The sequence below is a fragment of the Microtus pennsylvanicus genome, chromosome 16 (genome assembly GCF_037038515.1).
Source record: "Microtus pennsylvanicus isolate mMicPen1 chromosome 16, mMicPen1.hap1, whole genome shotgun sequence".
NCBI classification, from domain to species: domain Eukaryota; kingdom Metazoa; phylum Chordata; class Mammalia; order Rodentia; family Cricetidae; genus Microtus; species Microtus pennsylvanicus.
The window spans coordinates 33,916,224-33,942,295 of record NC_134594.1 but is presented as its reverse complement, the minus strand read 5'-3'; the positions used below and the strand labels follow the sequence as shown (position 1 = coordinate 33,942,295).

Sequence of the window (26,072 nt, the reverse complement as noted above, 5' to 3'; positions counted from 1 at the left end):
TACCCCATCAGGTGACTAAGAGAGACCTGATTCTAGATTCCCTATGCGGTGCTTTTAGCTTATTACAGATTTAAGTGTTAGAAGTAAAACTTACACATCAAGGGTTTTTTTTTGTTGTTGTTGTTGTTCGTTTATCTTTTGTTTTTAGATCTCTGCTGGTTACTTGAAATGTTCTTTGGAGTAAAACTATGCAATCGAATGTTCTGTCATTTTCCATGATCCAGAAATTTGTGCTGAATTTTACTCTGACTACGCACTATAAACTGAATTCTAAGGATTGGGGGGTGTTTAGAAGGGGCAGAGGGGATGACTAAGAGACTGGGAATTGATGGATTGAGACGAATTGATCTAAAAAGGAGAGATTTGTCTTTGAGTGGGGCCTCGCAGAAGGGCAGCAGAAGTGGCTGGAGGGGGGGGCCAGGAGCAGAGCGCCCACCTTGTACGCACATTTGCCGGGGCTGAAAGGAATTGTTCTAAGGTAGCTTAGCCATTGACGAGGTTGCTGTGGCACAGAAACCGTGTGACTTTCTTACCATCAAACTAGTAAAAATGACAGAACACAAGTTTGACTTGCAGTCTTCTATTCCAATTTTCTATTCAGTTGTTCTTCAGCTGAAAGAGTAAGCTTGCACTGCTGTCCCATCTTTTGGTACTTTATGATGAAAAAAGCTACTTTTTCACATCTTTGGGGTAGAGAAGACCACAGAGTTGGTTGCAGGGAGACTCAATGAGAACAATGCTAAACTAGAAAAGAGTTTCTACAAATTAAAAAAAAAACTTTCACACTAAATCTCATGATTCTGTCATTATCAGTGCAAAGCACACAGAATATTCAGGTGTCTCTTCTCACACGATTGCTCAGCTCCTAGTCCAGATCCATAAATTGCAAGTGATTGAGAGATCTGTGACAAGGACATGGAATTACGCAGCAAGGAGCAGCAATCAGGCCACTGGGTTGAGGCACGCGCACACACACACACTCCATCAAGGTGCTTCCTTCAAACGTGGGTGATTCCAACACTCGTTATCCTCAAACTTGCCATACTAAAATGGTTAGCAGAAAGAGGTGCTTGATTCTGGGGTTAACTGCATTTTTATGGGTTGAATTACATGCTCAAGATGAAGAACAGAGTGGGAGATGCAGGTTGCTGGGCAAGTTTAATTTGACTGGCTATGTAGAAGCCAAAAACCACTCAGTTGTTATTGGAGGACTGTTTCCTATTCACTCCAGGACTATCCCAGTAGAAGATCCTGATGGGGAACCCATATCAGCCTTGTGTGAAGGGTAAGCCATTGTTTAATCTTTTCTTCACATTAATTTGGGTGTCTGGAGAAGCGTGTTTGGCATGGAGCCTGGATTCCAGGGGAAGTTCTCTGATTCTACCTTTATCTCAGATTACAGAGGGGGAGAGGTTGTGTGTTTGCCTCAGAAAGTCACTCCTCAGAGGGTTCTCTGGGGGCCAGAAGCAGCAGTAGCAGCAGCAGCAGCAGCATCTAAAAGCTTGTTAGACACATAGGCTCAGGGACAGCATCCCTCATCTGCTGAACAGAGTCCACACTTTGAGAAGACCCTGAGGTTTGAGAAGCACAGATGTTGCAGACTGTGGCTGCAGCTGCACAGTAACAATCACTGTTAATTGTTCCAAACTCAAGTTCAAGTGTGCAGTGTGGTTTGTTTCTGAGGCAAAGTTCATCCCAAGATTCTGATCTGCAGAAAACTTCTGTCTCTTCTGCTGTATTGTTCTCTCTCTCTCTCTCTCTCTCTCTCTCTCTCTCTCTCTCTCTCTCTCACACACACACACACACACACACACACACAGGGAGAGGGAGAGAGGGGGACTTCAGATATGAAATATGCCAAAAATTAAAAAGAAAATGAAACAATTATCTACAATTCAAGCCCCAAAACAAGCATTTTTATATCACTTTCTGGATCTTTTAAAGAACAAATATATAATTTTAAGTAGTATTAAAAAACCACAAGTGCTGTTTATTTGGGACATACTACCTCCTACAGCAGGCTTTCCTATGATGCTGCGTGGCCATTATGCCTGTACACATGTTGAAGTTTGCAGTCTTTCATCCCTGTAGCAGCCACAGCTCCTTTCCCTTTATTCCATGCGTCGTGTTCGAGTCGTTACTGGAAGGAGCCATCTTTCACGCTGTTGTTGACAAAGTGAAAAGTCTGTGATGAGTCCGCAGTCATCACTTTCTTCCTCCCTCTGATTGTTTCCATCCGCATAGGGAGGCAAAGACTCCAGAAGAACTGAGGGGCTGCTCGGTTGTCATAGCAGCAGCCCATCGCTGCATCACGGCTTTCCCGTCTTTAGATTCTATCATCGTGGACCACACTAGACTTTCATGGACTGCATGACCTAATTTGGTCTCCAATCTTTATTGGAACTTCTGAAAGTTTATTTTCTACAAAAGTTGAGGGTTTTTTTTTTGAATCGTGGACAATATTTTCAAACAGCTGATAAACCACAACTAGACGTGGAAAATTATTCTAGTTTTTTGCTATTGTAAATAATTCAGTTTGGGCCAGAAATTTTTTATGCTTTTATCCAAAGATAACTATTTCTTTAGCTAGGTTAAAGGAGGAGTTACAGACACAAAGCAGGTGGGGATTTTTCTAGCTTGAGGTGAAATGCTGTCCTCCTGTGGAAGGCACTGCTGCGCTGAGTTTGGAGCTATATTACGCCATCAGTGTGAACTTGTAAAAATGGAAGGCACAGGATGCTAAAGATATTTGTGTCTGGTCCCTTCTGTTGGCTACTTTAACTGTGTTATCTCCCTCACTCTGCCTTCTAAAAATGCTGATCTTTCCATCCTTGTATGTGACACCTTCTCTGGTTATGCTAACTTTTCACCAGCTGTCTGCTGTCTGCAGTCCTCTCTCCTCATGTTGTCTGTCTGTCTGGCTGTCTGCAGCCCTTTCCCCATGCTGTCTGTCTGTCTGTCGGGCTGTCTGCAGCCCTTTCCCCATGCTGTCTGTCTGTCTGTCGGGCTGTCTGCAGTCCTCTCATATGATGTCAGTCTGTCAGTAGGCAGTCCTCTCCTCATGCTGTCTGTCTGTCTGTCTGCAGCCCTATCCCACCTCTCTCCTATCCTTCCAGCCTTGGCATTGCTCTCAGCTGGCTCGGGCTGCTTGCTCTTTGTATTTCATTGCTCAGACCTCTATTCCCATCGCTGTTTTCCATCACTTTGAACAAATACCTTTCTCTTTCCTTACATAAATTAACATTTTCAGGGTAAAGAAATTGAAAACAGGCTCTTCGTTACTACATTTATAGTATATAACACCAGAGCAACTCAACAGCTCTGTACTAAATAAAATGTAAAACTAAGCCAAAACAAGAATTAAACAGACCGACCAGGGGAGATGTCTCATTTGATAAAGTCCTGGCCTTGCAAGAATGAGGACTGAGTCAGAAACCCCCAAAAGCACACAAAAACTTTGGTTGGGAGGCCATCCTTAATCCCAGTGATCGATGGCAGGAAGACGGGAAGATCATTAGAGCTTGCTGGCCAGCTGGGTTAGCCTAGTCACGATCCAGATTCAGTGAGAGACCCTCTCTCAGAATACAAGGCAGAGAATGACAGAGGAAGAAAGGTGACCTTGACATCTCTGCTCCATATGTGTCAGAATGTGCACACAACACAGGCCAGAAGGAAGATCTCAAATTGCAAATGCGGATATTTACTTTTAGGTGTTGAACTTAAAATACTTTGTAAGCCAGAGATAAAAAGTTAGTTACTACAGCTAGCTACTGAGGGTAGTAAAATAACAGTTACTCAAATAATTGTTTCCCACAATCTTGTTAAAATATGTCTAGAATTCAGGTGAAAGGAGGGGCTGGAAGAGGGGAGTTTGGTGATATTTCATTCAGAAGGCCTTAAATGCAATATGGCGATAGACCTCAGGAGAATATTTCCCTTGTTAGTGGCTGCAGAATAAAAATTAGGAGGCTCACATTTATGATTGTATGTGAGAACAGTACGAAGACAGCCTCAGTTAAACCCTCTCAGCAGCAGGCTCCGTGATGGAATTGGAGTGATAGTATACAAGATTTACATACTGCTTTAGTAACTTCTGCCATAAGTATTAATGTTGTAAAACTATTTTTTCATTATAACTATGGTCAGAAGAAAATAAGTCAAGAAGGAGAGAAAAATCATGTTATTGTGCCCTACCCCATGAGAAGGCATAGTCTAAGGTATCATTTGGTAAAGACAATTATGACTAGAACAATTTTTGAAAAGAACCAGAAATTAGAAGATATTGTACAAATGGCAAGAAAACATAAAACAGTCACTTATAAAAAAAAAGTTTGGATATGGCTAATACTTGGATCTTTTAAGATTGTAATGTTATTTATGAAAATTGACATGTTCAGACAACTGAGAACCTGCTGCTTCAGCAAAAGCTGTCAGCACTCATGTAACCGAGGCTCCTTTCCAGAAAAGTACATCACCCTCACCCTCACCCCCACCCTCACCCCCACCCATTCCCTTCCCCCAGTGGCCAGTGCCTCACAAAAGCTTTTCCTTTCCAGGTTTAATTTCCGGGGTTTCCGCTGGATGAAAACCATGATCCACACCATCAAGGAGATTAACGAGAGGAAGGATATTTTGCCCAATCACACTCTGGGCTATCAGATCTTTGACACCTGCTATACCGTCTCCAAAACAATAGAGAGTACTTTCACGTTTCTTACGGGGCAGGAAGAATACCAGCCCAACATTAGAAACAGCACCGGAAAGTATCTAGTAGGCATTATTGGATCAGGGGGATCGTTCTTGTCAGTTGCCTCTTCAAGAATTCTGGGCTTATCCAGTATGCCTCAGGTATCTTGAAACACTGTGCTATGTGCTTAGAAAAAAAAATTACAAATGCTGTGCCCACGTGGGGTGGCCCATGCTTTTAATCCCTGCCATTCAAGACACAGAGGCAGGAGTATATCTGTGAGATCAAGGTCAATCTGGTCTACAGATTAAGTTCCAGGAGAGCCATGGCTAAACAAAGAGATCCTATCTCAAAAAAATAATAATAATAATAATACCCCTAGCCAGGCGGTGGTGGCATACTCCTTTAATCCCAGCACTCGGGAGGCAGAGGCAGGCTGATCTCTGTGAGTTCGAGACCAGCCTGGTCTACAAGAGCTAGTTCTAGGACAGGCTCCAAAGCCACAGAGAAACCCTGTCTCGAAAAACCAAAATAATAATAATAATAAGGAAGGAAGGACAGAAAGAAAGAAAGAAAAAAGGACTGAAGAAAAATGCAAATAATGTATAGAAATTATTGCAAAGGCAATGAGGTCCAAAGAGGCTAAGCTGCAGAGACAACATAGAATGGGATGGGGCTCTCAGTTACTCTGTTCAGTCAAGGCCATAGTGTGCACTGAAAGAAAGAAGAACAGAAGGGAAGTAAGGGAGCAGAGGTGAGAGCAGGAGAGAGCACGGAGCCAAAGACTTGCATGCAGTCCATCCTTTCTGCACGTGACATGCTAAAGCTGATGAAGAGTCCAGATATCCTGACTCAGAAGAGTCACCAAAGGCCAGGAGGATAAAGGAAAGAGAAGTGGCCTCCCTTGCAATGCTGTGCTCCCACCCATGAAAACTAGTGCATTGGTGGGCTTCGTCTTAAAAACAAATGGTAGCCCTGTCACTTTGTGTTGGGAGGGCAACCAAAGTGTTAACCAGAATAGTCCCCACCCATAGTAACTGATTGTCTATGGAAAGATGTTAGGGCAAGAGAGAACTACTCAGTACTTCCCTCACAGAAATTTTTGAAGCTGTCGTTCAAATTAGGCTTTGACTTTCTAACAGCTATAAATATTTTCAATTGCAGATTGGCTATACTTCTTCCTGCCCACTTCTTAGTGACAAATTCCAGTTTCCATCTTATTATCGCACAATACCCAGTGATAAGATCCAGTCTGAGGCCATGGTGAATCTTATCCAACACTTTGGTTGGGTCTGGGTCGGCGCTATTGCAGCTGATGACGAGTATGGAAAATATGGAGTAAAAGATTTTAAGGAAAAAATGAAAAGTGCCCACCTCTGTGTTGCTTTCTCTGAAACCATTCCCAAAGTCTACTCCAATGAGAAAATGCAAAACGCCATCAATGCGGTAAAGAGTTCCACGGCCAGAGTCATTGTGCTTTTTACCTCTGACATTGACCTCAGCCCCTTTGTGCTGGAGATGGTTCATCATAACATAACTAACAGGACATGGATAGCCAGCGAAGCCTGGATTACCTCCGCCCTCATTGCAAAGCCCGAGTACTTCCCCTATTTTGGCGGAACTATTGGATTTGCAATCCCAAGAACCGTTATACCAGGACTGAAAGAGTTTCTTTATGACGTGCACCCTAGCAAGGATCCAAATGACGTCCTGACCATTGAATTCTGGCAAACTGCTTTTAACTGTACCTGGCCCAATAGCAGTGTGCCTTACAACGTGGACCACAGAGTGAATATGACTGGCAAAGAAGACAGGTTGTATGACATGTCTGATCAGCTCTGCACTGGAGAGGAGAAGCTGGAAGACCTGAAAAACACCTATCTGAATGTGTCTCAGCTCAGAATCACCAACAACGTCAGACAAGCTGTGTATGCTATGGCTTACGCCCTGGATCATCTCAGCAGATGTGACCTAACAGAAGAAGAAAAAACATATATAAAATGTTCACATATACCTGACTATGACCCCTCGGACGTAAGTTATTTTATATCATATATAATAAGAAAAAAATCAAAGTTTGGTGCCAAATTGACACCATTAAAATGCATCAAACTTACTATAATGACTTGCTGAATAACTTGATTGTTCATTTAACATTCTCATTTATTAGCAAATTATTAGGTTTTTCGCTAATGATTATAAGCCCTGTCCCACAAAACAAATTATAATGATAATGCCTTTTACAAAGAAATTGTCTCTCGTTTTTTACAGAAGCTGAATTTATAGGTGCCTAGGAGTAAACATGACTCTGTGCCTCTGGCTTCTTCATTTATTCTGTGTCTTGTATACAATATGGGACTTGTAATCCATCTCAGGTTATACTGCTCATGTTAGGTGAAGACATGCATCCCACTAGTTCAGGATGATTCCTGGGCATCCATAAATGACATCACCATTTTTCTCACCGGGAAAACACTATGTTTCTCTTCTGTTTAAATAGTGACCGTGTGGGAGTTAAGTGTGTCTTCTATACTATCTGAGACATTATTGTCATGCGTTCAACGCTAACAGTCGCTCCATTGTGAGTTGCAGATCCACCAGAGATAGAGCAAGACCCTCTCTCAAAAATCAGACCCAATGACCACAGTAATTATTTTGCTAGGGAATATTTTTCAGCTATAAAATTCTTTTGCTTTTCATCGTATTTTCTCCCACCAATTTAACCATCCATTTAAAACCATTCTTGCACTAAATGCCTCTTCCTTTGCTGCTTAAAAAAAATAGTTATATTTTCCATTTCCCTCATCCTATCCACATATTATCTGGATTCTATTTTCCTGTACCGATTCTGGATATCAAGATAGACCCAAGGAAACTTCTATTCTGAGCATTATTTTGCTACCAAGAGCTCACAAATTTGACTGCTGGAAGCCACTTTGTGTCAGCTCTTGTTCTTTTATTGAAATTCCGTTCACTATTTTTAAGAATTTCCCATATTTGAAATTTCCTAACATTACAGCTTCATTTGTGTATTCTCTGCCCCTGCTTTAGTGTGAGCTATTTCTGTAGAGTTTGCCATTTTCATTTATTAACTTGGAACTTAGAAACAAAGAAGGATCCGAATACTGGGGATGCCAATAAGAGTTTTATTATCAACTTGGCACAACCTAGAATCACCTGGGAAGAGGGACACTCCACTGAAGAATGTCTCAGATCATATTGCTTTGTGTCTATAAGAGTTTGTCTTGATTAATGATTGATGTGGGAGGGCTCACTCCACTTTGAGTGGCACCATCTCTAGGCAAGTGGGACTGGACTTTATACGAAAGGTAGCTCATCATACACCAGAGAGCAAGCCAGTGAGCAGCACTCCTCTGTGGTCCTGCCTTCACTTTTTAACCTACTTTCTGTGGATTGGGATCTGGAAATGTAAACCAAATAACTCCTTCTTCCCCAAAATTGCTTTGGGTATGATATTGTCACAGTAGAACAAAGTGGACCAATATGATCACGGTTGTGATGAATACATAATGATAAATCAAATTATCTTGTAGATGTCAAAGGTCTCATTTGGCAAGCCCTTAGAATACATTTGTCATGATAAAGAATACTGTTTTCTGCTAAATGATGATCCTATAGCTTATCTGAACACTGAAATGCTAAATTTAAGTTTGCTCAAAGAAGCAATTGTTGCAAGTGAAATAGGCTTTAAAGATGGTCTAGAGACCACATAGTGTCAAGATGAAAGTCAGTAGTTGTCTATAGCAAGGGTTGTCCATAGACCCATACATCAACAAGTGAAAAAAAAGTTAGGTCTTTGCAGTACAGAATTATATACAAATATGAAAGCCTGGTAAACGTGTCAGTATTACATATTTGTTTAACAAAACAAAAGAAATGCACACTTTACTTATATTTCAAGCTTATCCTACCAACAGACATGGCTTGAAAGTCATTGACATTCTGTTCTTTAGGTGGACATTTTATTTTACCAGTTACAGCAATGTGCATTCACACAGTATACAAAGATCCCATAGCCTTCCCCTCTTTTTCTCTAAATAGAACATAAAGGTTCTAACTCTAACATGGTAAAACTATATACAATAAGAAAAATTATTGAGTAAAAAATACATTCACAATATCTAGGCCATTTGTATTTGGCAAATTCAGAGGAAGTACTGTATTATCAATCCTATCTTAGTGAGTCCAAAATTTTATACCTAAACCATTTCCTACCATAACATTTATTGTCATCCTAAAACTATACTTTTAGACCTTAAAACATCATCTTAGATGAACAACATAAGCTTTTATGTTTACACTCTTATAAGATTTGTATCTCTTATGTAAGTTTCTTTCCTGAATTTGGTAACAAGGAAAACTGTAACTATAAGTATGTGGTCTTCAACCCCATTAAGACTTGAATAGGATATAATTTACCTGGGTAAGCATGAAGTGCAGAGACTAACATAACTATAGAAATGACAGAAACAGCTGACTTCCTGGACAGTCGTCGAAGGTTCCTCTACAACATTGGAGTACCCATTTAGGGCCTTCAGGCCTAGAATATCTGACAGACATTTTTGTGAAGCAGGAATTTTGAAGAACTATCCTACCTCATTTTGGCAAAGTTTGGCAATCACTTTCTTTTGTGTCCTCCTTGTCCAGTTTGGACAGCATTAGATCAGCAGTTGAAGCTAACTTTGCCACAGGTAAAGCAAACTCCATATGAAGTTCTTTGATGCCCAACATCTTTTTTTGAAGTAAATCACTCCTGCCAGGAGCAGATGTATCTCACTGTTATGTATCTCATAACAACAAAATCCTTATGTTGTTAAAACATTTTAAATGCCATATTTTGTAGGTCTTGGAAGTGTTTGAAGACCATTCACCTCTTTAAAGTATGTCTCTGTTTGACCTTGAAGGCATACCTAACATAACTATAAGGTTTGATTGTTATAGATGACTAACTACTAACCTGTCTTTCTTTATTATCATAAATAGCTTTCAAATACTATTTTTAAATGAGTTGCACAGGTACAACATCTTAAACAAGAATAGAAACATATATACAGTATGTTATTTAAAAAGTAACCTTCAGTGTGTATCAATATACAAAAATCCACACCAAAGTAAAATATTTGAGACTAGTGCTTGTTTTAAAGTAGACTCAACAATTCACCCTTTTTCACATCATGTCTATATTATATGCTGTTTTTTTTCCTTCAGAAAGAGATCCCTTTCTTTCTTTCTTTCTTTCTTTCTTTCTTTCTTTCTTTCTTCCCTACTTTCTTTTGGGGTTTTTGAGACAGGGTTTCTCTGTAGCTTTAGAGCATGCCATCCATGGATGTAGCTCTTGTAAGCTAGACTGGCCTTACACTCACAGAGATCTGTCTGCCTCTGTCTCCTGAGTGCTGGGATTAAAGGCATGTGCCATTATAGCCCGTTTGTTTTTTTTTTTTTTGAAGGCTGTGAGATTTTTCAAAGAAAGGAAATAGTTGTGGAACTTTGTAACCTTACATAGGGAAAGTGGAGTAAGGAGAATGAAAAATATTCTAAACAATTTCCTGTTTCTTAATATGGAGATATAATACTGCTAAGCCTTAGTATAATATTACATTATTCTAAGAAAACCACTCAGTTTTAATCTACAGCAGAGGCAAATTAAAATTTCCAGTGACCAAAGTTAAAGAAAAACAGGTAAAAGTAAATTAAACAAATAATTAAACAGTAATACTATTTAATGTGTTATCATAATATTCAAACAATAATGTGAAATTATTAATGGGGGAATTTCCATTCTTTTTACATCTTTATGATCCAGTATGCATATTACATGCACAGCACATCTCAATTTAGCCAATCACTTTTTGTGTTTGAATTGCAACCCTTGGCTAGAATTGGTAACAAAAACAGGGAAAGCAAACAAATACAATAGAATTCCGTAATTACATATGTGTTCAAATCTACTTTCTTTATGAATATTTATTTTCTAAGTAATAAAATGTTTATACATTGCTTTTGTTTCTCCCTTGTCCTTCTCAGCTAATGGTTTATTTAAGGCGTTTGGGATTTACCTCCCATGATGGGAGAAAAATGCAGTTTGACAGAGTTGGGGATCTGGAAATTGGACATTATGATATTCTCAACTGGCAAATAGATAATGCTGGAGAAATCGCCTTTGTCAAAGTTGGAGAATACAAATTCCAAGAATCAAGTTTTGAACTTGTTCTTACAAAGAACTCAACATTATTTTGGAACACTGAATCTTCAAGGGTTAGTTGATCGGCCATATATTTTATTCATACATAGAAAGAAATTTATTTTATCTAGAACTAAATATATGTAAAGCACCTAAAGTTATTGCCTTCTTCCAAATCAAGTTCCTTAGTGTAGCAGATGATTGTCCATATTGTTCTTGTGTATTTGGAATTTAAAGAATTCATGTTACACTAAAATTCATGAGAATTTTAACAAAATTTAGTATGTACTGATATATTAAGAATGTTTCAATAGAACATAGTAATTTTATTTTTATCTTCTCTGTTTAAATTGAAGTTATATCTATATAATGATGTGGTTTTATAGGAATTCAAGCAAATTTAAAATTTTCCATAGCACTAAAAATGCATTCTATGTCTTGAATAGTATATGATTTTGTTAGCTTAAATTTTCTAGGATTTTGGTTTGTTTGTTTGTTTGTTTTTGACCTGGGGGTCTTGCTATGTATCTCAATCTGCCACTATGCCTGGCTCAGGAAACATATTTTATTCATCCAGTAAATAATTATCTCCTCAGGTTAATATATAATGGGTTAACATATGTCACATTTATGCTGAATTTCAAGATATACATCCATGTAGAATATAAAAATATAAAGAGACCTGTGGTTACTAAACAGGGTCCTTTGGGGTACTAGTACCTTAGCCCCTTCCAGGTCCAGCTAGGGCAATACACTCACTGAAAGAAAAATTGCTAAACTGATCTGAGGGGGGAAACAAAATAACTCACATGTGATTCTTCTTCAGCACGTCTCTTTTATGGTTCTACTTTGTTACAAATGTTTCTAGTTTATATACCCTTATAACCAGTAATTCCCCAGCCCAAGCAGGGTCCAGAAGTGGAATTTGTTAGCACCATAAAAGACAGATAAGGATTTACACAAATCCACGACTGTCAGCTCAAAGATAGGAGTGCTTTAGTGACCATCTCATGAACTGCTTAAGGAAGTTAGTTAATAAAGAGATTATCATCAAGGAATTCTAGAAGGGGAGAGTAGTGTGCTACGTTACATTTTTAAGTGGTTAGATAAAGAGGTTAAAATTTTCCATTCAATAAAATCACAAGTGAGGCAATGATTGTGTTTTTAACCCAGCACATCACATTTTTCCCAGCATGCATAGAGAGGATTGATTAACCAGGCAACCTGTGTATATAAACAGAGCAAGCTATGGCCCTTGATCTATTAGCATATTCACCAAATGTCACAAACTCTAAAGGACTTTAAGATATGACTTTTACACCTTTTGCTCTACGTGATTAAAACAAAGATGAGACGCAAACCTCTAAATTATCAAATCTGGGGTTTGATGTCTATCGGTCTCTCTGATCGTTGGTGGTGTGGGTCTGTGGCACCAGTGGAAAAGAGGTCTCTCTCTGGGCTGTGGACAAATGATTAATTATTTCTCCTGCTGTCTCTGAGAGTAGAACACAAGTAGTAAATTTCCTGAACTAAAATCAGCAATAAACAGAGATGAAGGTGAGCGTGAGGAGTTAGGAATCTTTTAATACAAGCTTAGCTTTGGGTCATTGCTTTCTTTATAAGTGAGGTAAAACCAGGGCATGGTAATTTTTTTCTATCTATCTGAACAGCTTGGAATCAACAGCCTGTGCCAGTAGTAATTCTTTGCCCTTGGATATTTGGTAATGCCTTAAATGGAATGCTTTTGCCTGGACCCTGAACACTGATCAAATGCCTGTCAATAAAGATGATTTCAGAAAGGCAGATCCCTGCGTTTACATAGGAGGGAGTAACAGAGGCCTGCCAGTGGGAAATTGTATTCGCACATAACTAGGGGATTCAATGAGTAAACACTAAAAGCACAGGGAAGATTGTGCTCAGAAAATGATCAAATAGTGCTGAACTATGAGAAATTATTCCCAAATTTGTAACAGAAATGGCTAAGCTACAAAAAAAAATCTACAGCAAGAAACAGTCACTTTATTCATAAGGCATTAATTCCAACTTGCTTTGCATCTTGGTCTGATCTTCCAACAAAGCCCTAGGCTCTGAATGACTGAGCTTCTGAAATGAGTCTGATTAATTATTGAATGATTCTGTGGTTTGTCGCAGTTACTACTGAAATGTCTAAATATAGATAGCAAGAAAACATTCCAAGCTATGCCCTCTCGATTATCTTTTGATCTTCACAATTTTTCTCATGAAACAGACCTATTTTTCTTCCTTTCTTCCAGTCCCTTATGATCAGTGTCTAAATAATAAATGATATTTTGAGATGTTCTACTGACAATAAACATCTTTGGGGATCTGACAATGATAATTGGGGTCATAGGTCTCATCAAAACAGGAACAGACTTTGCAAATTGTCTGATTTGCAGCATCTCATGTGATATTAGTTTGGTTGAACACCAAGACTACAAATAACTCTCACTAGAGTTGGTTTGACATTTCCAGAGTCAACCACAAGACTGTTCTTCAGTAGAATTTTCTGGATTCTCCCTATTCTCATGCTTTATCTGGTATCTTTGCTCACTAACCTGGGTTCATCTCCTTTCTAAAGACGACAAACATCTCCCTGAAAATACAATTGAGAACATTTTTGGTTTCACAAATAAAGCTTTATTACATACCTACTGTCTTTTTCTTTGCTAGCTTCCAGATTCAGTATGTACAAAACTGTGTCCTCCAGGGACCAGGAAAGGGATTCTCTACGGGAAACCCCATTGCTGCTTTGATTGCATCCCATGTGCTGATGGATATGTGTCAGAGAAAGAAGGTAGAGACATGTACTTTTTCATTAGTAGTAATGTACTTAGAATAACAAAGTGTTGTAGGAAAGATCCACAAGAAACACCTAAAATTCTCTAATATACATTATGAATAAAGGAGGATATTAGTTTTCAAACTTATGAAGTCAAAAAAAGGCCTAAAGCTATGAAGCTCATAAGAAAACACCAACCAAAATGTGTAAACTGTGAAATATGGTTAAATTCAAAATCTTCAAACTACATATTCCTGAAATAGACTCAGCACCCACGACAGCTGAATATGAGTCACTCGTTTGTCTTAAGGTGCTGTGCACTGAGAACACATGCAGTGCACAGATCTACTGCAGGAGCTCCTGCAACAGCTCGCTCAGTTGCTGCTCTCTGGAGGGGACTTAGGGAGCTTAGTTTTGTGAAGTGTGTTGGAGCAGGACTATTTACATTTCTTTTTGTTGCTCTCAAAGAAACAAAAGTGCACTTGTCTTTTGTCACATGTCCCTTAAGAGTAACCATGTAAAAAGGAGAAAATGGTCAGTACTAGAAAACAAGCACCCTGTATCCTGCAGAACTCCCTAGATAACAGGTCCCCAGTGTCCACTGAGAATTCCGTCAGAGATGTCCACACCGGGAGTCAGCATGGCTGAAAGGAAACACCAGTCTTTCTCTTTAAATTAACATTGGGTTGACCCATCCCCTCATCTGCTATAAACTCATTCAAGTAGCTCTTTCTGGTTCACCAATGCTTTCTCTTAGAGCCTCCATTTAGACAGACTTGTCCTTCTTAGCCTCAGGGACCAGAGGTAATGGTTTTGTTTTTGTTCCTAACCCTCAACCTCATCACTCATTCAGCTGAGCATCTAGGGTTGGGGACATTGGATGGAGGACATGCACACTTCTCTTCAACAAGGGGATATTGAATAAGAGAATGAAAACACAAGGGATTTAACAGACATTGTCTGAGTCCTTTTGATTGTCTCACCTCAGTAGCTGTGACTATCATTGCTGGACAGTTATGGGTTTGATAAGGACACATTCCTCTTTCCTTATAGATAGATCGAAAAGAAAGAGAGAAGCACATCACTGTAAAAGACCAATTCAATAAACCCTGAGGTTAGAGAGAACTGCACAATTCCTAAAATCAAACACAACTCTCAACCTATCACAGAATGTGTAGTCAACAAGGTCATTTTTCCATTATTAATTTTAAGATCACACCAAATGCACATGTATGTACACACACACACACACACACACACACACACCTTACTCAAGTCTTTAACTATCCTGAACTCTTCACAGTTAAAAGGGACAAGTGGATTCTCTTGCAATCAATTCTCTGCTCTTTCCCAATAGGCCAAAGAGAATGTGACCCATGTGGGGAAGACGACTGGTCCAATGCACAGAAGAACAAGTGTGTGCCAAAGGAGGTGGAGTTCCTCGCTTATGAGGAGGCCCTGGGGTTCACCCTTGTCATCCTCTCCATCTTGGGGGCACTCGTGGTCTTGGCAGTCATCGTGGTGTATGTGATCCACAGGCACACTCCATTGGTGAAGGCCAATGACCGGGAGCTGAGCTTCCTCATTCAGATGTCTCTGCTCATCACGGTGCTCTCATCCTTGCTCTTCATAGGCAAGCCACTGAACTGGTCCTGCATGGCCCGCCAGGTCACTCTGGCGCTAGGCTTTTGCCTCTGTCTGTCTTCTATTCTCGGAAAGACTATTTCGCTCTTTTTTGCCTACAGGATTTCCATATCCAAAACTCGGCTTATATCCATGCACCCTGTTATTCGAAAACTCATTGTTCTGGTCTGTGTTTTGGGGGAGATTGGTGCATGCTCAGCTTACTTAGTATTGGCACCTCCGAGGATGTTCAAGAACATTGAACCTCAAAATGTAAAGATCATCTTTGAATGCAATGAAGGTTCTATAGAGTTCCTGTGCTTCATATTTGGGTTTGATGTCCTTCTGGCCTTACTGTGTTTCCTTACAACGTTTGTGGCTCGCCAGCTGCCAGATAACTACTATGAAGGGAAATGCATCACGTTTGCAATGCTGGTCTTTTTCATTGTCTGGATCTCTTTTGTCCCTGCGTACCTGAGCACCAAAGGAAAATTCAAAGTGGCCGTGGAATTATTTGCCATTTTGGCATCCAGCTATGGCTTGTTAGGCTGCATATTTCTTCCCAAGTGCTTCATTATTCTGCTGAGACCAAAGAGGAACACTGATGAAACTGTTGGTGGGAGAGTCCCCACTGTAGACAGGAGCATCCAGCTGACCTCAGCTTCTGTGAGCAGTGAGCTTAACAACACCACAGTGTCGACTGTTCTGGATGAGTAGAGTCGTGAGTCCCAGGGGACTGGCAGAGCTGGATGATGACCTGGCTCAACCTTCCCTGTCAGGTTATTGCTTCAGAAGCAGCTGCCTGTTGCTCTGGGGTCATGGTATTTTGTGGCTGTGTTAGTTTGAAGTTAACATGGTGAATGTAGTCTCATTCTGTGAGATGCATTGAGCACAGATTAGAATGGCATTCATGATCGAAATTGGAAACTACTTTATCAAAATTTTAAAGGATAGTGTATACATCAACAGAATTCATCTCATATTGTAGTAAAATAGCTCATGAATGTTTTTTTAATTACGAGTATCTGTTCTAGATATTCTGTTCTAGAAGAGATAGATTCTTCTGCAGGTGCGTTAGAGCAGAAAGTAAAACCATGATGACTGGCTAAGCAAGGAAAGTCAGGAACTCATTTACTGATTTAAAATTCTAGACCAGATAAAGGGAATGCACTTCCCATAATTTAAATGGGAAGTTTATATCAAGCCTTGGCAAAACTGAAAAGTGATCACACTTGTTGGAGGGCCAGTGCACACAAGTATGTTCTAGACAGTCATCTGTTCATCTATCCATTACTGAATACTTTCCCAGCGTTCATCATAGCCCTCACAATCATTAACTGAGTTTATTTCACAAGTATGAAGAGGAGGCAAATTGCTTTCTTTGTCCATCTTTGCTTTACTGTATTTGTCTATTTATTAGGCTTTTTATTCTCAGGGCTACACTCTAGGAAAGAGAAAATGATTGCAAACTGTAGAGCAATATAGGAAATGAAAATCCGTAAGTCAACATCTTTTTCAATTATGCATGCAGTTTGGAGGTTCTTAACAATCCATTTCAAGGTGAAAACAAAGCTCGAAGGTGATTTATTGGTAATGATGTGGCTTGTTTTCAAACTCAAAATTTCTTCCTCTCAATGTCATCCATTACTTTTCTGAGATGTTGACTATTTAACACATACTCTCTATAAAGTTAATAACAGAAGCCCATCTGGTTAATATCTGCCTTTTTATTTCCTTCATACCATATCTCTCAGTAATACTATCTTATTAATCTTGTACTCATTTCAATTACTTTTCTAATCAACATCAAGTTCTATAAATTAAAGATAGAAAGCTCACAATAACAAAATATTAATTTGATTCTCGCATTTAATGATGATGTTTATGATGCTTATGTCATTCTATGCTTTTAAGGAAAAACAGTTAGAGGTTATTTCTTGCTAATTTAGCACAAAAGTATTGTTATAGAACTGGCTGATGGCAGTTAAAATAAAAATATGCTATTATCAAAAGAAATTGTTTAATTTGTAGTGTTTTTATTTTGTTATTAATTACATATCAAGCATAAAATTATTTCACATAATATTGGAATATTTTGTAGATTAATATAACATTTAAAAACTATATCTAGCATTAGAGTAAGCCAATAAACACTCCAGCCTGAAGGGGAGAGAAGTTCACAAGTCCCAATCCCTAGCTGAAGAGTTATTGACAGTTGATGGATTCTGGGAGAAAGAAAGTTAATTTTCTTTAAAGAGGAGGACCCTGATAAGTTGATCATGCTCCAGGGGATAGTCCTACACCCATTTACATACGGGCAAGAGAAATTGAACTCAGGGTGTAATAAATGAAGTGTAAGTTAGGAGGGGATAGAGGAGGGGAGTATGGGTCTGGGAAGTATTAAGGGAAGGAAGTGGGGATAAATATGACCAAGATACATTGTAGGCATGTTTTAAATTCTCAAATATTAATAAAAACTTTTTTAAAAAAATTATTTCTACTTAACAACTGAATCTTTGTCTACTCATATATGTGGCTTTTAAGAAAACCTTTACTAGAATTTGGTCGTGATGTTACTTACTGTATCTGAGCATTTGCTGTAGCTCGTCATGGGCCTTACGGAGAGGCCAAATAATCTTTAGTTTTTGCTTCAAAATTATGAGGTTTTTGGTATGGGAAGTGACAAAACCTTTAAGACAACATTACCTGATACGTATGGGCTCTTTTAGTAAGAGAAATGTTTACAGCACAGGCACCACAAGATTAAATCCTTGCCCATTAATATTGTTAATTAATAATTGACAAATTAATTTACAATAATGAAATTTCTGACTGAAGGTCAGAAATTCCATTTTCCTAATTAGCATCCTTCACATAACAGATTTGGCTGCCTCTCTTACTGTTCTCCTGGTTTCAGGCGCTTTCCGTTCTCCATGAAAACCTGGGTCTAACTGATTCCCGATGTGAAAGGTCCTCTCAAGCCATCATTATTTCCAGCGGTTGTCACCTGCTACTTTTCTACCCACATCCTTGTAGCACAAGCTAGTTACACTCTTGCAGTTTTGGAGTTCCACATTTTAATTCCAAGCTTACATTGTTCCATTTTCATTTAACAATGTAGCAGTATTCCATCCATCCATACACACACATTCATCCATCCACCCAACATCTATTCATCCATCCGTCCATCCCTTCATCTGTCCATCCATCCACCCATCCATCCATTTGCTTGTCCAACCACCCCTAAGTACTAGACTCAGGGTTGAACATAGAAAGTTTGCAATGACAGGGCATCAATCCCTGCCTTCAGGAATCTGCTGTCTCAGTGATGGTAAATCAGGTACTGAAAGTTTCTGTTTGATGTGATAAAGTTGTGATTCTGATAGAGAAGGAGCAGGCTATTCAGAGTCAAGGAAGGCTTCTTGGATGAACTGACATTGGGAAACAATTCTGAAGGACAGGAAAGAACTAGTCATATGGAGAAGAAGGACCCAGACTTGCATTCTTCCTAGCCCCCTGCCTGTAACGTTGCAAGTGTCAGTGTGACACCGTTCCCCTGTCACTGTAAACAAGTGCTGTGGACTCTGTGCCTCTTTTACATCACTGGCCATTTTCTTCCTCATGCTAGCTCTGTCCACTGCCATTTCTGGCTACTGTTGTCACACTGCAATGTATTTTGTCAACTGAACTTGAGATCTATGTTTTATATGTCTAATTATTAGCATGATTATCTAATTATTCTTTATCAATAAACACTGAGGAGTCTGATATCAGGGTAAGAACCCGAATGATCAGAGAAGTTGCAGAGAAGCAACCAGGGTGCCTCTCTCTCTCTCTCTCTCTCTCTCTCTCTCTCTCTCTATCTCTATCTCTATCTCTATCTCTCTATCTATCTATCTCCAGTTCCGTGAGCCGAAAAACGCTGAGACCCTCCCTAAACTCCACTGTACTACGTCCTGTCTTCCGTCTCTCCATCTGGTCCTCAGTCCTCCAAAACTCTTTTTTTTTAATTTTATTGATTTTTATTGAACTCTACATTTTTCTCTGCTTCCCTCCCTCCCTCTGCCCCTTTCAACCCTCTCCCAAGGTCCCCATGCTCTCAATTTACTCAGCAGATTTTGTCTTTTTCTACTTCCTATGAAGATTAGATCTCTCTATATATATCTTAGGGTTCTCATTGTTGTCTAGGTTCTCAGGGATTGTGATTTGTAGGCTGAATTTCTTTGCTTTATGTTTAAAAACCACTTATGAGTGAGTACATGTGATAATTGTTTTTCTGGGTCTGGGTTACTTCACTCAAAATGATGTTTTCTACCTCCATCCATTTGCCTGCAGATTTCAAGATGTCATTATTTTTTTCTGCTGTGTAGTACTCCATTGTGTAAATGTACCACATTTTCTTTATCTGTCGAGGGGCATTGAGGTTGTTTCTAGGTTCTGGCTATGACAAACAAAGCTGCTATGAACATAGTTGAACACATGTCCTTGTGGCACGATAGAACATCCTTTGGCTATATTGGTATTATTGGGTCTTGAGGAAGGTTGTTTCCTAATTTCCTGAGAAATCGCCATACTGACATCCAAAGACGCTGTACCAGTTTGCATTCCCACCAGCAATGCAGAAGTGTTCCCTTTACCCCATAACCTCTCCAGCATAAGTTGTCATCAGTGTTTTTGGTCTTGGCCATTCTTAACAGGTGGAATCTCAGAGTTGTTTTGATTTGCATTTCTCTGATGACTAAGGATGTTGAACATTTCCTTAAGTGTCTTTCAGTCATTTTAGATTCTTCTGCTGAGAATTCTCTGTTTCGGTCTGTACTCCATTTTTTATTGGATTATTTGATCTTTTGATGACCAATTTCTTGAGTTCTTTGTATATTTGGAGATCAGACCTCTATCTGATGTGGGGTGGGTGAAGACCTTTTCCTCCAAAATGTCTATGGTTTATTTTGGTCAGTTAGTGGCCTGTATAAACTGTTCAAAATGAAGAAAACCTAACAGACACAACAGTGTAAGATAATGTGGGGTCTGATAGTGGATCCCTAATGTCTCCAACTACGAGGATAACAGAGTCACAGATGAGGGCTCAGGGGTTAGGTGCTTAGGGCTTCATCCTTGTCCATCTGCGACCGAACTCCTCTATATATGTTTATCTTCTTTCTCTGACAATAAGTGGGAAAATTAATACCATCTCCATAGAGTTGAATAAACTAGATCAGTCTATGTATTTAAAATCCACAAATATACCAAGTTGCCCCTTGGAATGCCACCTCATTGTACAATAATTGTGAATGTTTGACAAATGACCAAAGAACCAAGGCAATAATAAGTAAAAAATGATCTGTCAACAAGTCTGCAGTTCTGCTATGAAGAGAAATGATTGTTTCCTTTGTTAATGTTTCTTGTGAGAGAATGTCCTGTTTGGCTGAGAAATTCATAAAATCCATCAACATTTTTAAAAAACTATTTTACACACTTAGGTTTTCAAAAATCTCTAAGGATTATCCCAAGATAAACACCAGCATGGGGCAATCTCAGATCTGGGACTTCCCCAAGAAGATTGAAACATTACTATAAAGAACAACAGCTGATTTTTTTGGTGGGGAGAGGTTTTCCAAAATTTTGCTAGACAAAACACAACCAATAATCAAATGAACAAATAAGATACCACAAATTTTGGGAGAATACCTGAATTCATGGTCTAAATGGTCTCTCTTGATTATAATCTACATTAGACTGACTTTCTTATTTCCTATTTCTCATCTGAATAAAGATGAAAATTAGATGGAAAAAACTATTAGGGCCAGGCATCCTGTGGCCTCAAGAAATACTTACATCAATGAGAGGGCTATCAAGAGGAGGAAGGGGAGGAATAACACAAAGGCCAAAATTCAAAACTCATGTAGCAAACACACCCTCCGAATTTCAAGGCAAAAAATAATTCTACATGCCTTAGGAATCCCAAAGACATTTTAGTAGCACAGTAGCTGACATTTACCAAGGTAAACTAGGGTTGACAAATCATTGCTTTGGATCTTACAGGTCAAAATAAAAGTCTAGGTGTTGCATGGTCTCAATCATGTGGAATCTCAATTTAACAAGAGAGATGACACAGATGTGTGTGAGACACAAAGAGAGGGATAGGGAGAGAGAGAGATGGAGAGACAGAGAGATAGGCAGAGGAATGGAGACAGAAGGATAGAGAAACAGAGATAGAGAGACAGAGGGATAGAGAGACAGAAGGATAGAGAGAAATATAAAGAGATAGAGAGGCAGAGGGATAGAGAGACAGAGAGATAGACAGAGGGATAGAGAGGCAGTAAAGAAACTATTTGTATGTAGTACTTATCCAGAAAATTGTCCATTTCTTATTTTCCAATTTTGTGGAGTATGGGTTTTTGAAGTGTGACCTGCAGATTCTCTGGATTTCCTCAGTGTCTGTTATTATGTCCCTCTTTTCATTGCTGAATTTGTTAATTTGGATAGTCTCTCTCTACCTTTTGGTTAGTTTCATAAGGGTCTGTCTCTTTTGTTGATTTTCTCAAAGAATCAACTCTTTGTTTCATTGAATCCTTGTATAGTTCTCTTAGTTTCTATTTTATTGACTTCGACCCTCAATTTGATTGTTTCCTGGTGTCTACTCCTCCAGGGTGCGTTTACTTCTTCTTCCTCTAGAGCTTTCAGGTGTGCTGTTAAGTTGCCAGTTAAGTGAGATTTCTCCAACTACTTTATGTAGGCATGTAGTGCTATGAACTTTCCTCTTGGTCCTGCTCTAATAGTGTCCCATAGGTTTGGGGATTTTGTACATTCATTTTCACTGACCTCTTCTTCCTTCTCCTCTTCACCCTCTCTGCATCTCTCTGTCTTGCTTGCTCTTTCTCTCTCTCTCCCTCCTGCTCCTTTCTCTTCACAAGGCTGCTCTGTGCTCCCGTTCTCTCTCACTACCCCTTTTTGTTCCCCCCAAGAAAACACCCCACATAAGTTCTATCTGTGTGGTGAGTCTATCTCTCACGCACCGTCTGTCCCTCACCGACCAAATCATAACAGCTGGTATTTACCTTTCTCCTCTGGTATCAAGCAGAGTACCTTCCAGTACCAACAGGGGTGAAATTTCTAATTAGGCACCAGCCTGACTTTTTGTACTCAATGAAATACACATCACCTACCTGACTTCAGCCTGGTGTGGCCACTGGGTTCCCAGATAGAAACAAAGAAATGGAAAGGAGCTAGAAGAGGGACCTGAGAGAGCCCCCAGGATAGAGGAAACCTAGGTCCACAACAAGGTGAGGCAGAGTCTCCATCTCCTCCACCATACTCTGTCATGATGCTCTCCTTTGGTTCTCTATAATGTTGATAAATAACATGACCAGAAACAACTTGGAAAGGAAAGGGTAGACTTGGCTTGCAGGTTACAGACCATCACTGAGATTAAGTCAAGGTAGGAATCTGAAGGTAAGGAGTAAAGCAGAGACCATAGAGGAAAGCCGCTGACTGACTTCCTTCCCCTTACTTGCTGAGCAACCTGTCTTATTTAGCCCAGACCCACGTATATAAAGATCGTATCTTCCATGGTGGGATGGGTTCTCCTTTATTGGTCAGCAATGAAGACTTGTCCACAAGACAATCTGATGGAGGCAATTGTTTGAGATTCCCTCTTCCCAGGTGACTCTAATTGTGTCAAGGGGGCAAAAATTACCCAACACACCCTGTCTATGGTGGCTACCATTCTCTTACTGTAAGATATTCCTCTTAATAAAGGTCCCTCCCTGGCTTCTAAGAGAAGCCTCTCTTTCCCATTATGGTTTCATCTTGAGGTCTCAAGTATGACATATTCTCCCTGTGTGACATTCTCACAACTCAAAGGCTCTCAAAGTTGCAAGACCCTCTCACTTAATAAAGCTCATTTTTAAAGGTTGATTTTGTATTAGCTGCTTTCCCAAACCGATCATTGCCATACTCTCTTTTCTAGAAGCATCTTCCAGACAGACAGGCAAACTCCATTCTCAGACACAATCAAAAGCTGCTTGGAAAATGGAGTCTCTTGGGGGCAAAGCAAAGTCTGAAAGAGCATTGTTTTGCACCAATATGGAATGACTTAGACCAGAAGACTGTCTGATATCAACGCCTTCCAAAAAGAAATGAACACCCTGAACACGCATAACTGGGTAAGTGTTCATTTCCCTACTGATTCGGACAGTTCTACATAGGAAACAAGATGAAGATTGGTGTGTCCATGCATACACTGGCATCGCACAAATAATAAATGGGATTCACAACGGCCAAACATCTGAAGTAATGGTGTTGGGGAAAGGTAAAAGACATGTAACATCTGACAAGCTGTGGGTAGTCAAACCTTTGAATATTCTTTGTCTGTGTTGACGAGAGTCTTGTGAGATCAGGTGTTTTTCTTGCTTGGGGGCAAAGACAAGTCCGGGCAAAATCTGTCACTATTCCAGGAGGGCAGCAGCACTTTCCCAGAGGTCTTAGGGATCTGCAAGGATGAGAGATAGCAAGGTGTGATGGAGGAGCATAAAGTTGTATCTCAGAGCCAAAGGGCTACGTGTATTCACATGTCAGTAAACACTCATAGCCATTTGTGCCAGCATTGATATGCCATCTTTTGCCTGAGTCAGGGATTCTTAAATACAGCGAAAGAAACAATCCCAACTTGAGAGGTGATCATTGCCCCTGCTAACTTGGGCTGTATTTGTGCTAGTGTGCCACTGAGTTTGAGTCTCAGAAAGACTCCTCCACAACCAGAGAATTTCTGACTCATTAGGATCCTCAGAGTCAAAAAGACAAAAAAAAAAAAAAAAAAAAACAGAAAAACAAGACTCTGTGATATAAAGAGCCCTGCTATGTGGTAAGGGGCCCGGGATCCGATGAAAGGAAAAAAGGGCCAGCTAGTGGAGAGAGTAGAGCTAGAATCTACGCTCCTAGACTTCATTCATGTCCTTTCTCTCATGAATGTAAAAGAGGACATGCCTTTGTCTCTGTATTTCAGTGTGTATTAGCCATGTGAGTGCATGACTCTTCACTTGTGAAATGAAACAAACAAACAAAAAAAAAAATCAGTCACTTGAGGACTTGTCCTGGGAAATGAGGCATTGAGCAGACATCAGTTTCTATTTCCCAATTCCAACCGCCCCCATGAGAGCACAGAGGTGGTTTTTGGTCATCTTTGGTTTTTCTTTGCTGATTTCTTTGGCACTGGGAGGATGCAGTAGCTCTGGCCCTGAGAAAAACATAACAGTGTTCTGATGATTCTGCAACTGGATACCAGATGCTGGTGCATCTGAAAATAATTCCTAATGTACAGGAAGAATAAGGAATGAGGAGACAGTTTGAATGTATAAAATACTAGTTTTAAAATAAAAGCCCAGCCATATCGCTCATGTCTCCACCACTCTAGTGCTGGGGTTAAAGGTATGTGGCTCCCAAACTCTGAGATTAAAGGTGTGAACCACCACAGCCTGGATCTGTTTCTGGATCCATACTGGGTAGCCCAAGGTAGACTTGAAATCCCAGAGATTCTTCTGACTCTATCTCCAAAATTAAGGATGGAATTAAGGATGTGTGCCACCACTGCCTGGGCTGTATGACTGACAGTGTGGCTGTTTTATATTATAATCTTCAAGCAAGCTTTATTTATTAAACTACAAATAAAAAAATCACTACAAATTCCTAATCTAGAAGAAGACTAAGGAATGGGAAGACCATTTGAAAGTATAAAATACTAGTTTTAAAACAATAATACAACTTAGCATAATACATACTGATAATTTTATGGTCTCTAGGACAGCATTTCCTGAGAGGATTAGGACATTCACTGTGGGTGATAAACATACCGTTGCCAAGGGGTATCCTTGGCAACCAAAGGGTAATTGCTCAGAAGCAGCTGCCTTCTGGTAAGAAAGGGAGGACAAGCAGAAGTGAGGAATCATTCGAAAACATGCTGCGAAAACTGGACTAAGCTTATAAACTCGGAAGGGATTCCCATACTGTCAGCAGTGAGGAGAGGTCACTCACCCCGTGCAATAATTTATTACATGAAGCCAAACTCTGAAGGGCATCTAGGGAGCAAGTCCTGAGAGAATCTATCTATTCACTAAGTTTTGTCAGCAACATCTTGAAGTACAAGGGGAGACGATATGAAACACCCACACATTGGAAGGTGAAGACTCCCTAGACACTCGGTCAAGGCAGGAGTACTCTGAAGGTGGAGCCAACTGTAGGGAAATGAGTATAGGCTCCTAGTTCACCAGTGAGCTAGAAATGAGAACCTTTCTTTTTGGAAACTCTAGGGCCAAGTGGGAGATGGACTATGTTGACCAACAATTAAGAAATCTTACAGAGAGGATGCAGTGAAGGCAATGGGCATCATGGCGAGGTGTGGTCCAGGTGACTGGTGATCCTAATGGTATCATGTGAGAAACATGTGCATGGTGGGGGTTACAGCTGGAGGAGCACGTGTGGAAGAATTGTATTTAAAAATGAGAAGAAGGAATTTTTTTCTTCCTTCTTCCTGGCATATTTTTATTCATTAGAGAAATCGAATCTATTTGCTCATATTCTATGAAATAAAGAGAAACACGAAAGAGTTAAAAATGTATGCAAAATATTGCTCTCCAGCGTGTTTTGTGAGCACTGATAGGACCTGGAAATGAATATGGAAATACAAAGATGATCGGCTGTGAAACAATAGGGAAGATGAAAACCCTTCTTCTGACTTCTGTCTCACAGAGACTCCTTTTTAGTCC

At 39.7% G+C, this 26,072-nt stretch overlaps 1 protein-coding gene across 2 annotated transcripts; it reads left to right on the top strand.

Annotated features, from left to right (window-relative positions):
- Positions 1-1,049: 1,049 nt before the first annotated feature.
- LOC142836276 (vomeronasal type-2 receptor 1-like) lies at positions 1,050-16,029 on the top strand. 2 transcript variants are annotated; one of them, XM_075950413.1, is made up of 6 exons: positions 1,050-1,276; positions 4,557-4,848; positions 5,852-6,721; positions 10,733-10,963; positions 13,581-13,704; positions 15,047-16,029. In XM_075950413.1, the coding sequence occupies exons 1-6, from the start codon at positions 1,050-1,052 to the stop codon at positions 16,027-16,029; spliced, it is 2,727 nt and encodes a 908-aa protein (XP_075806528.1). The 2 variants fall into 2 exon arrangements, with proteins under 2 accessions (XP_075806528.1, XP_075806527.1); XM_075950412.1 differs by having other exon boundaries at positions 1,050-1,285.
- The last annotated feature ends 10,043 nt before the right edge of the window (positions 16,030-26,072 follow it).

Excerpts from the sequence above, each read along its gene's own strand:
- LOC142836276 (XM_075950412.1), top strand. The coding sequence starts at position 1,050 with ATGGTTAGCAGAAAGAGGTGCTTGATTCTGGGGTTAACTGCATTTTTA. Across the intron at positions 4,849-5,851 it reads GCTTATCCAGTATGCCTCAG|ATTGGCTATACTTCTTCCTG; the intron begins GTATCTTGAAAC and ends TTTCAATTGCAG. Across the intron at positions 13,705-15,046 it reads ATATGTGTCAGAGAAAGAAG|GCCAAAGAGAATGTGACCCA; the intron begins GTAGAGACATGT and ends CTTTCCCAATAG.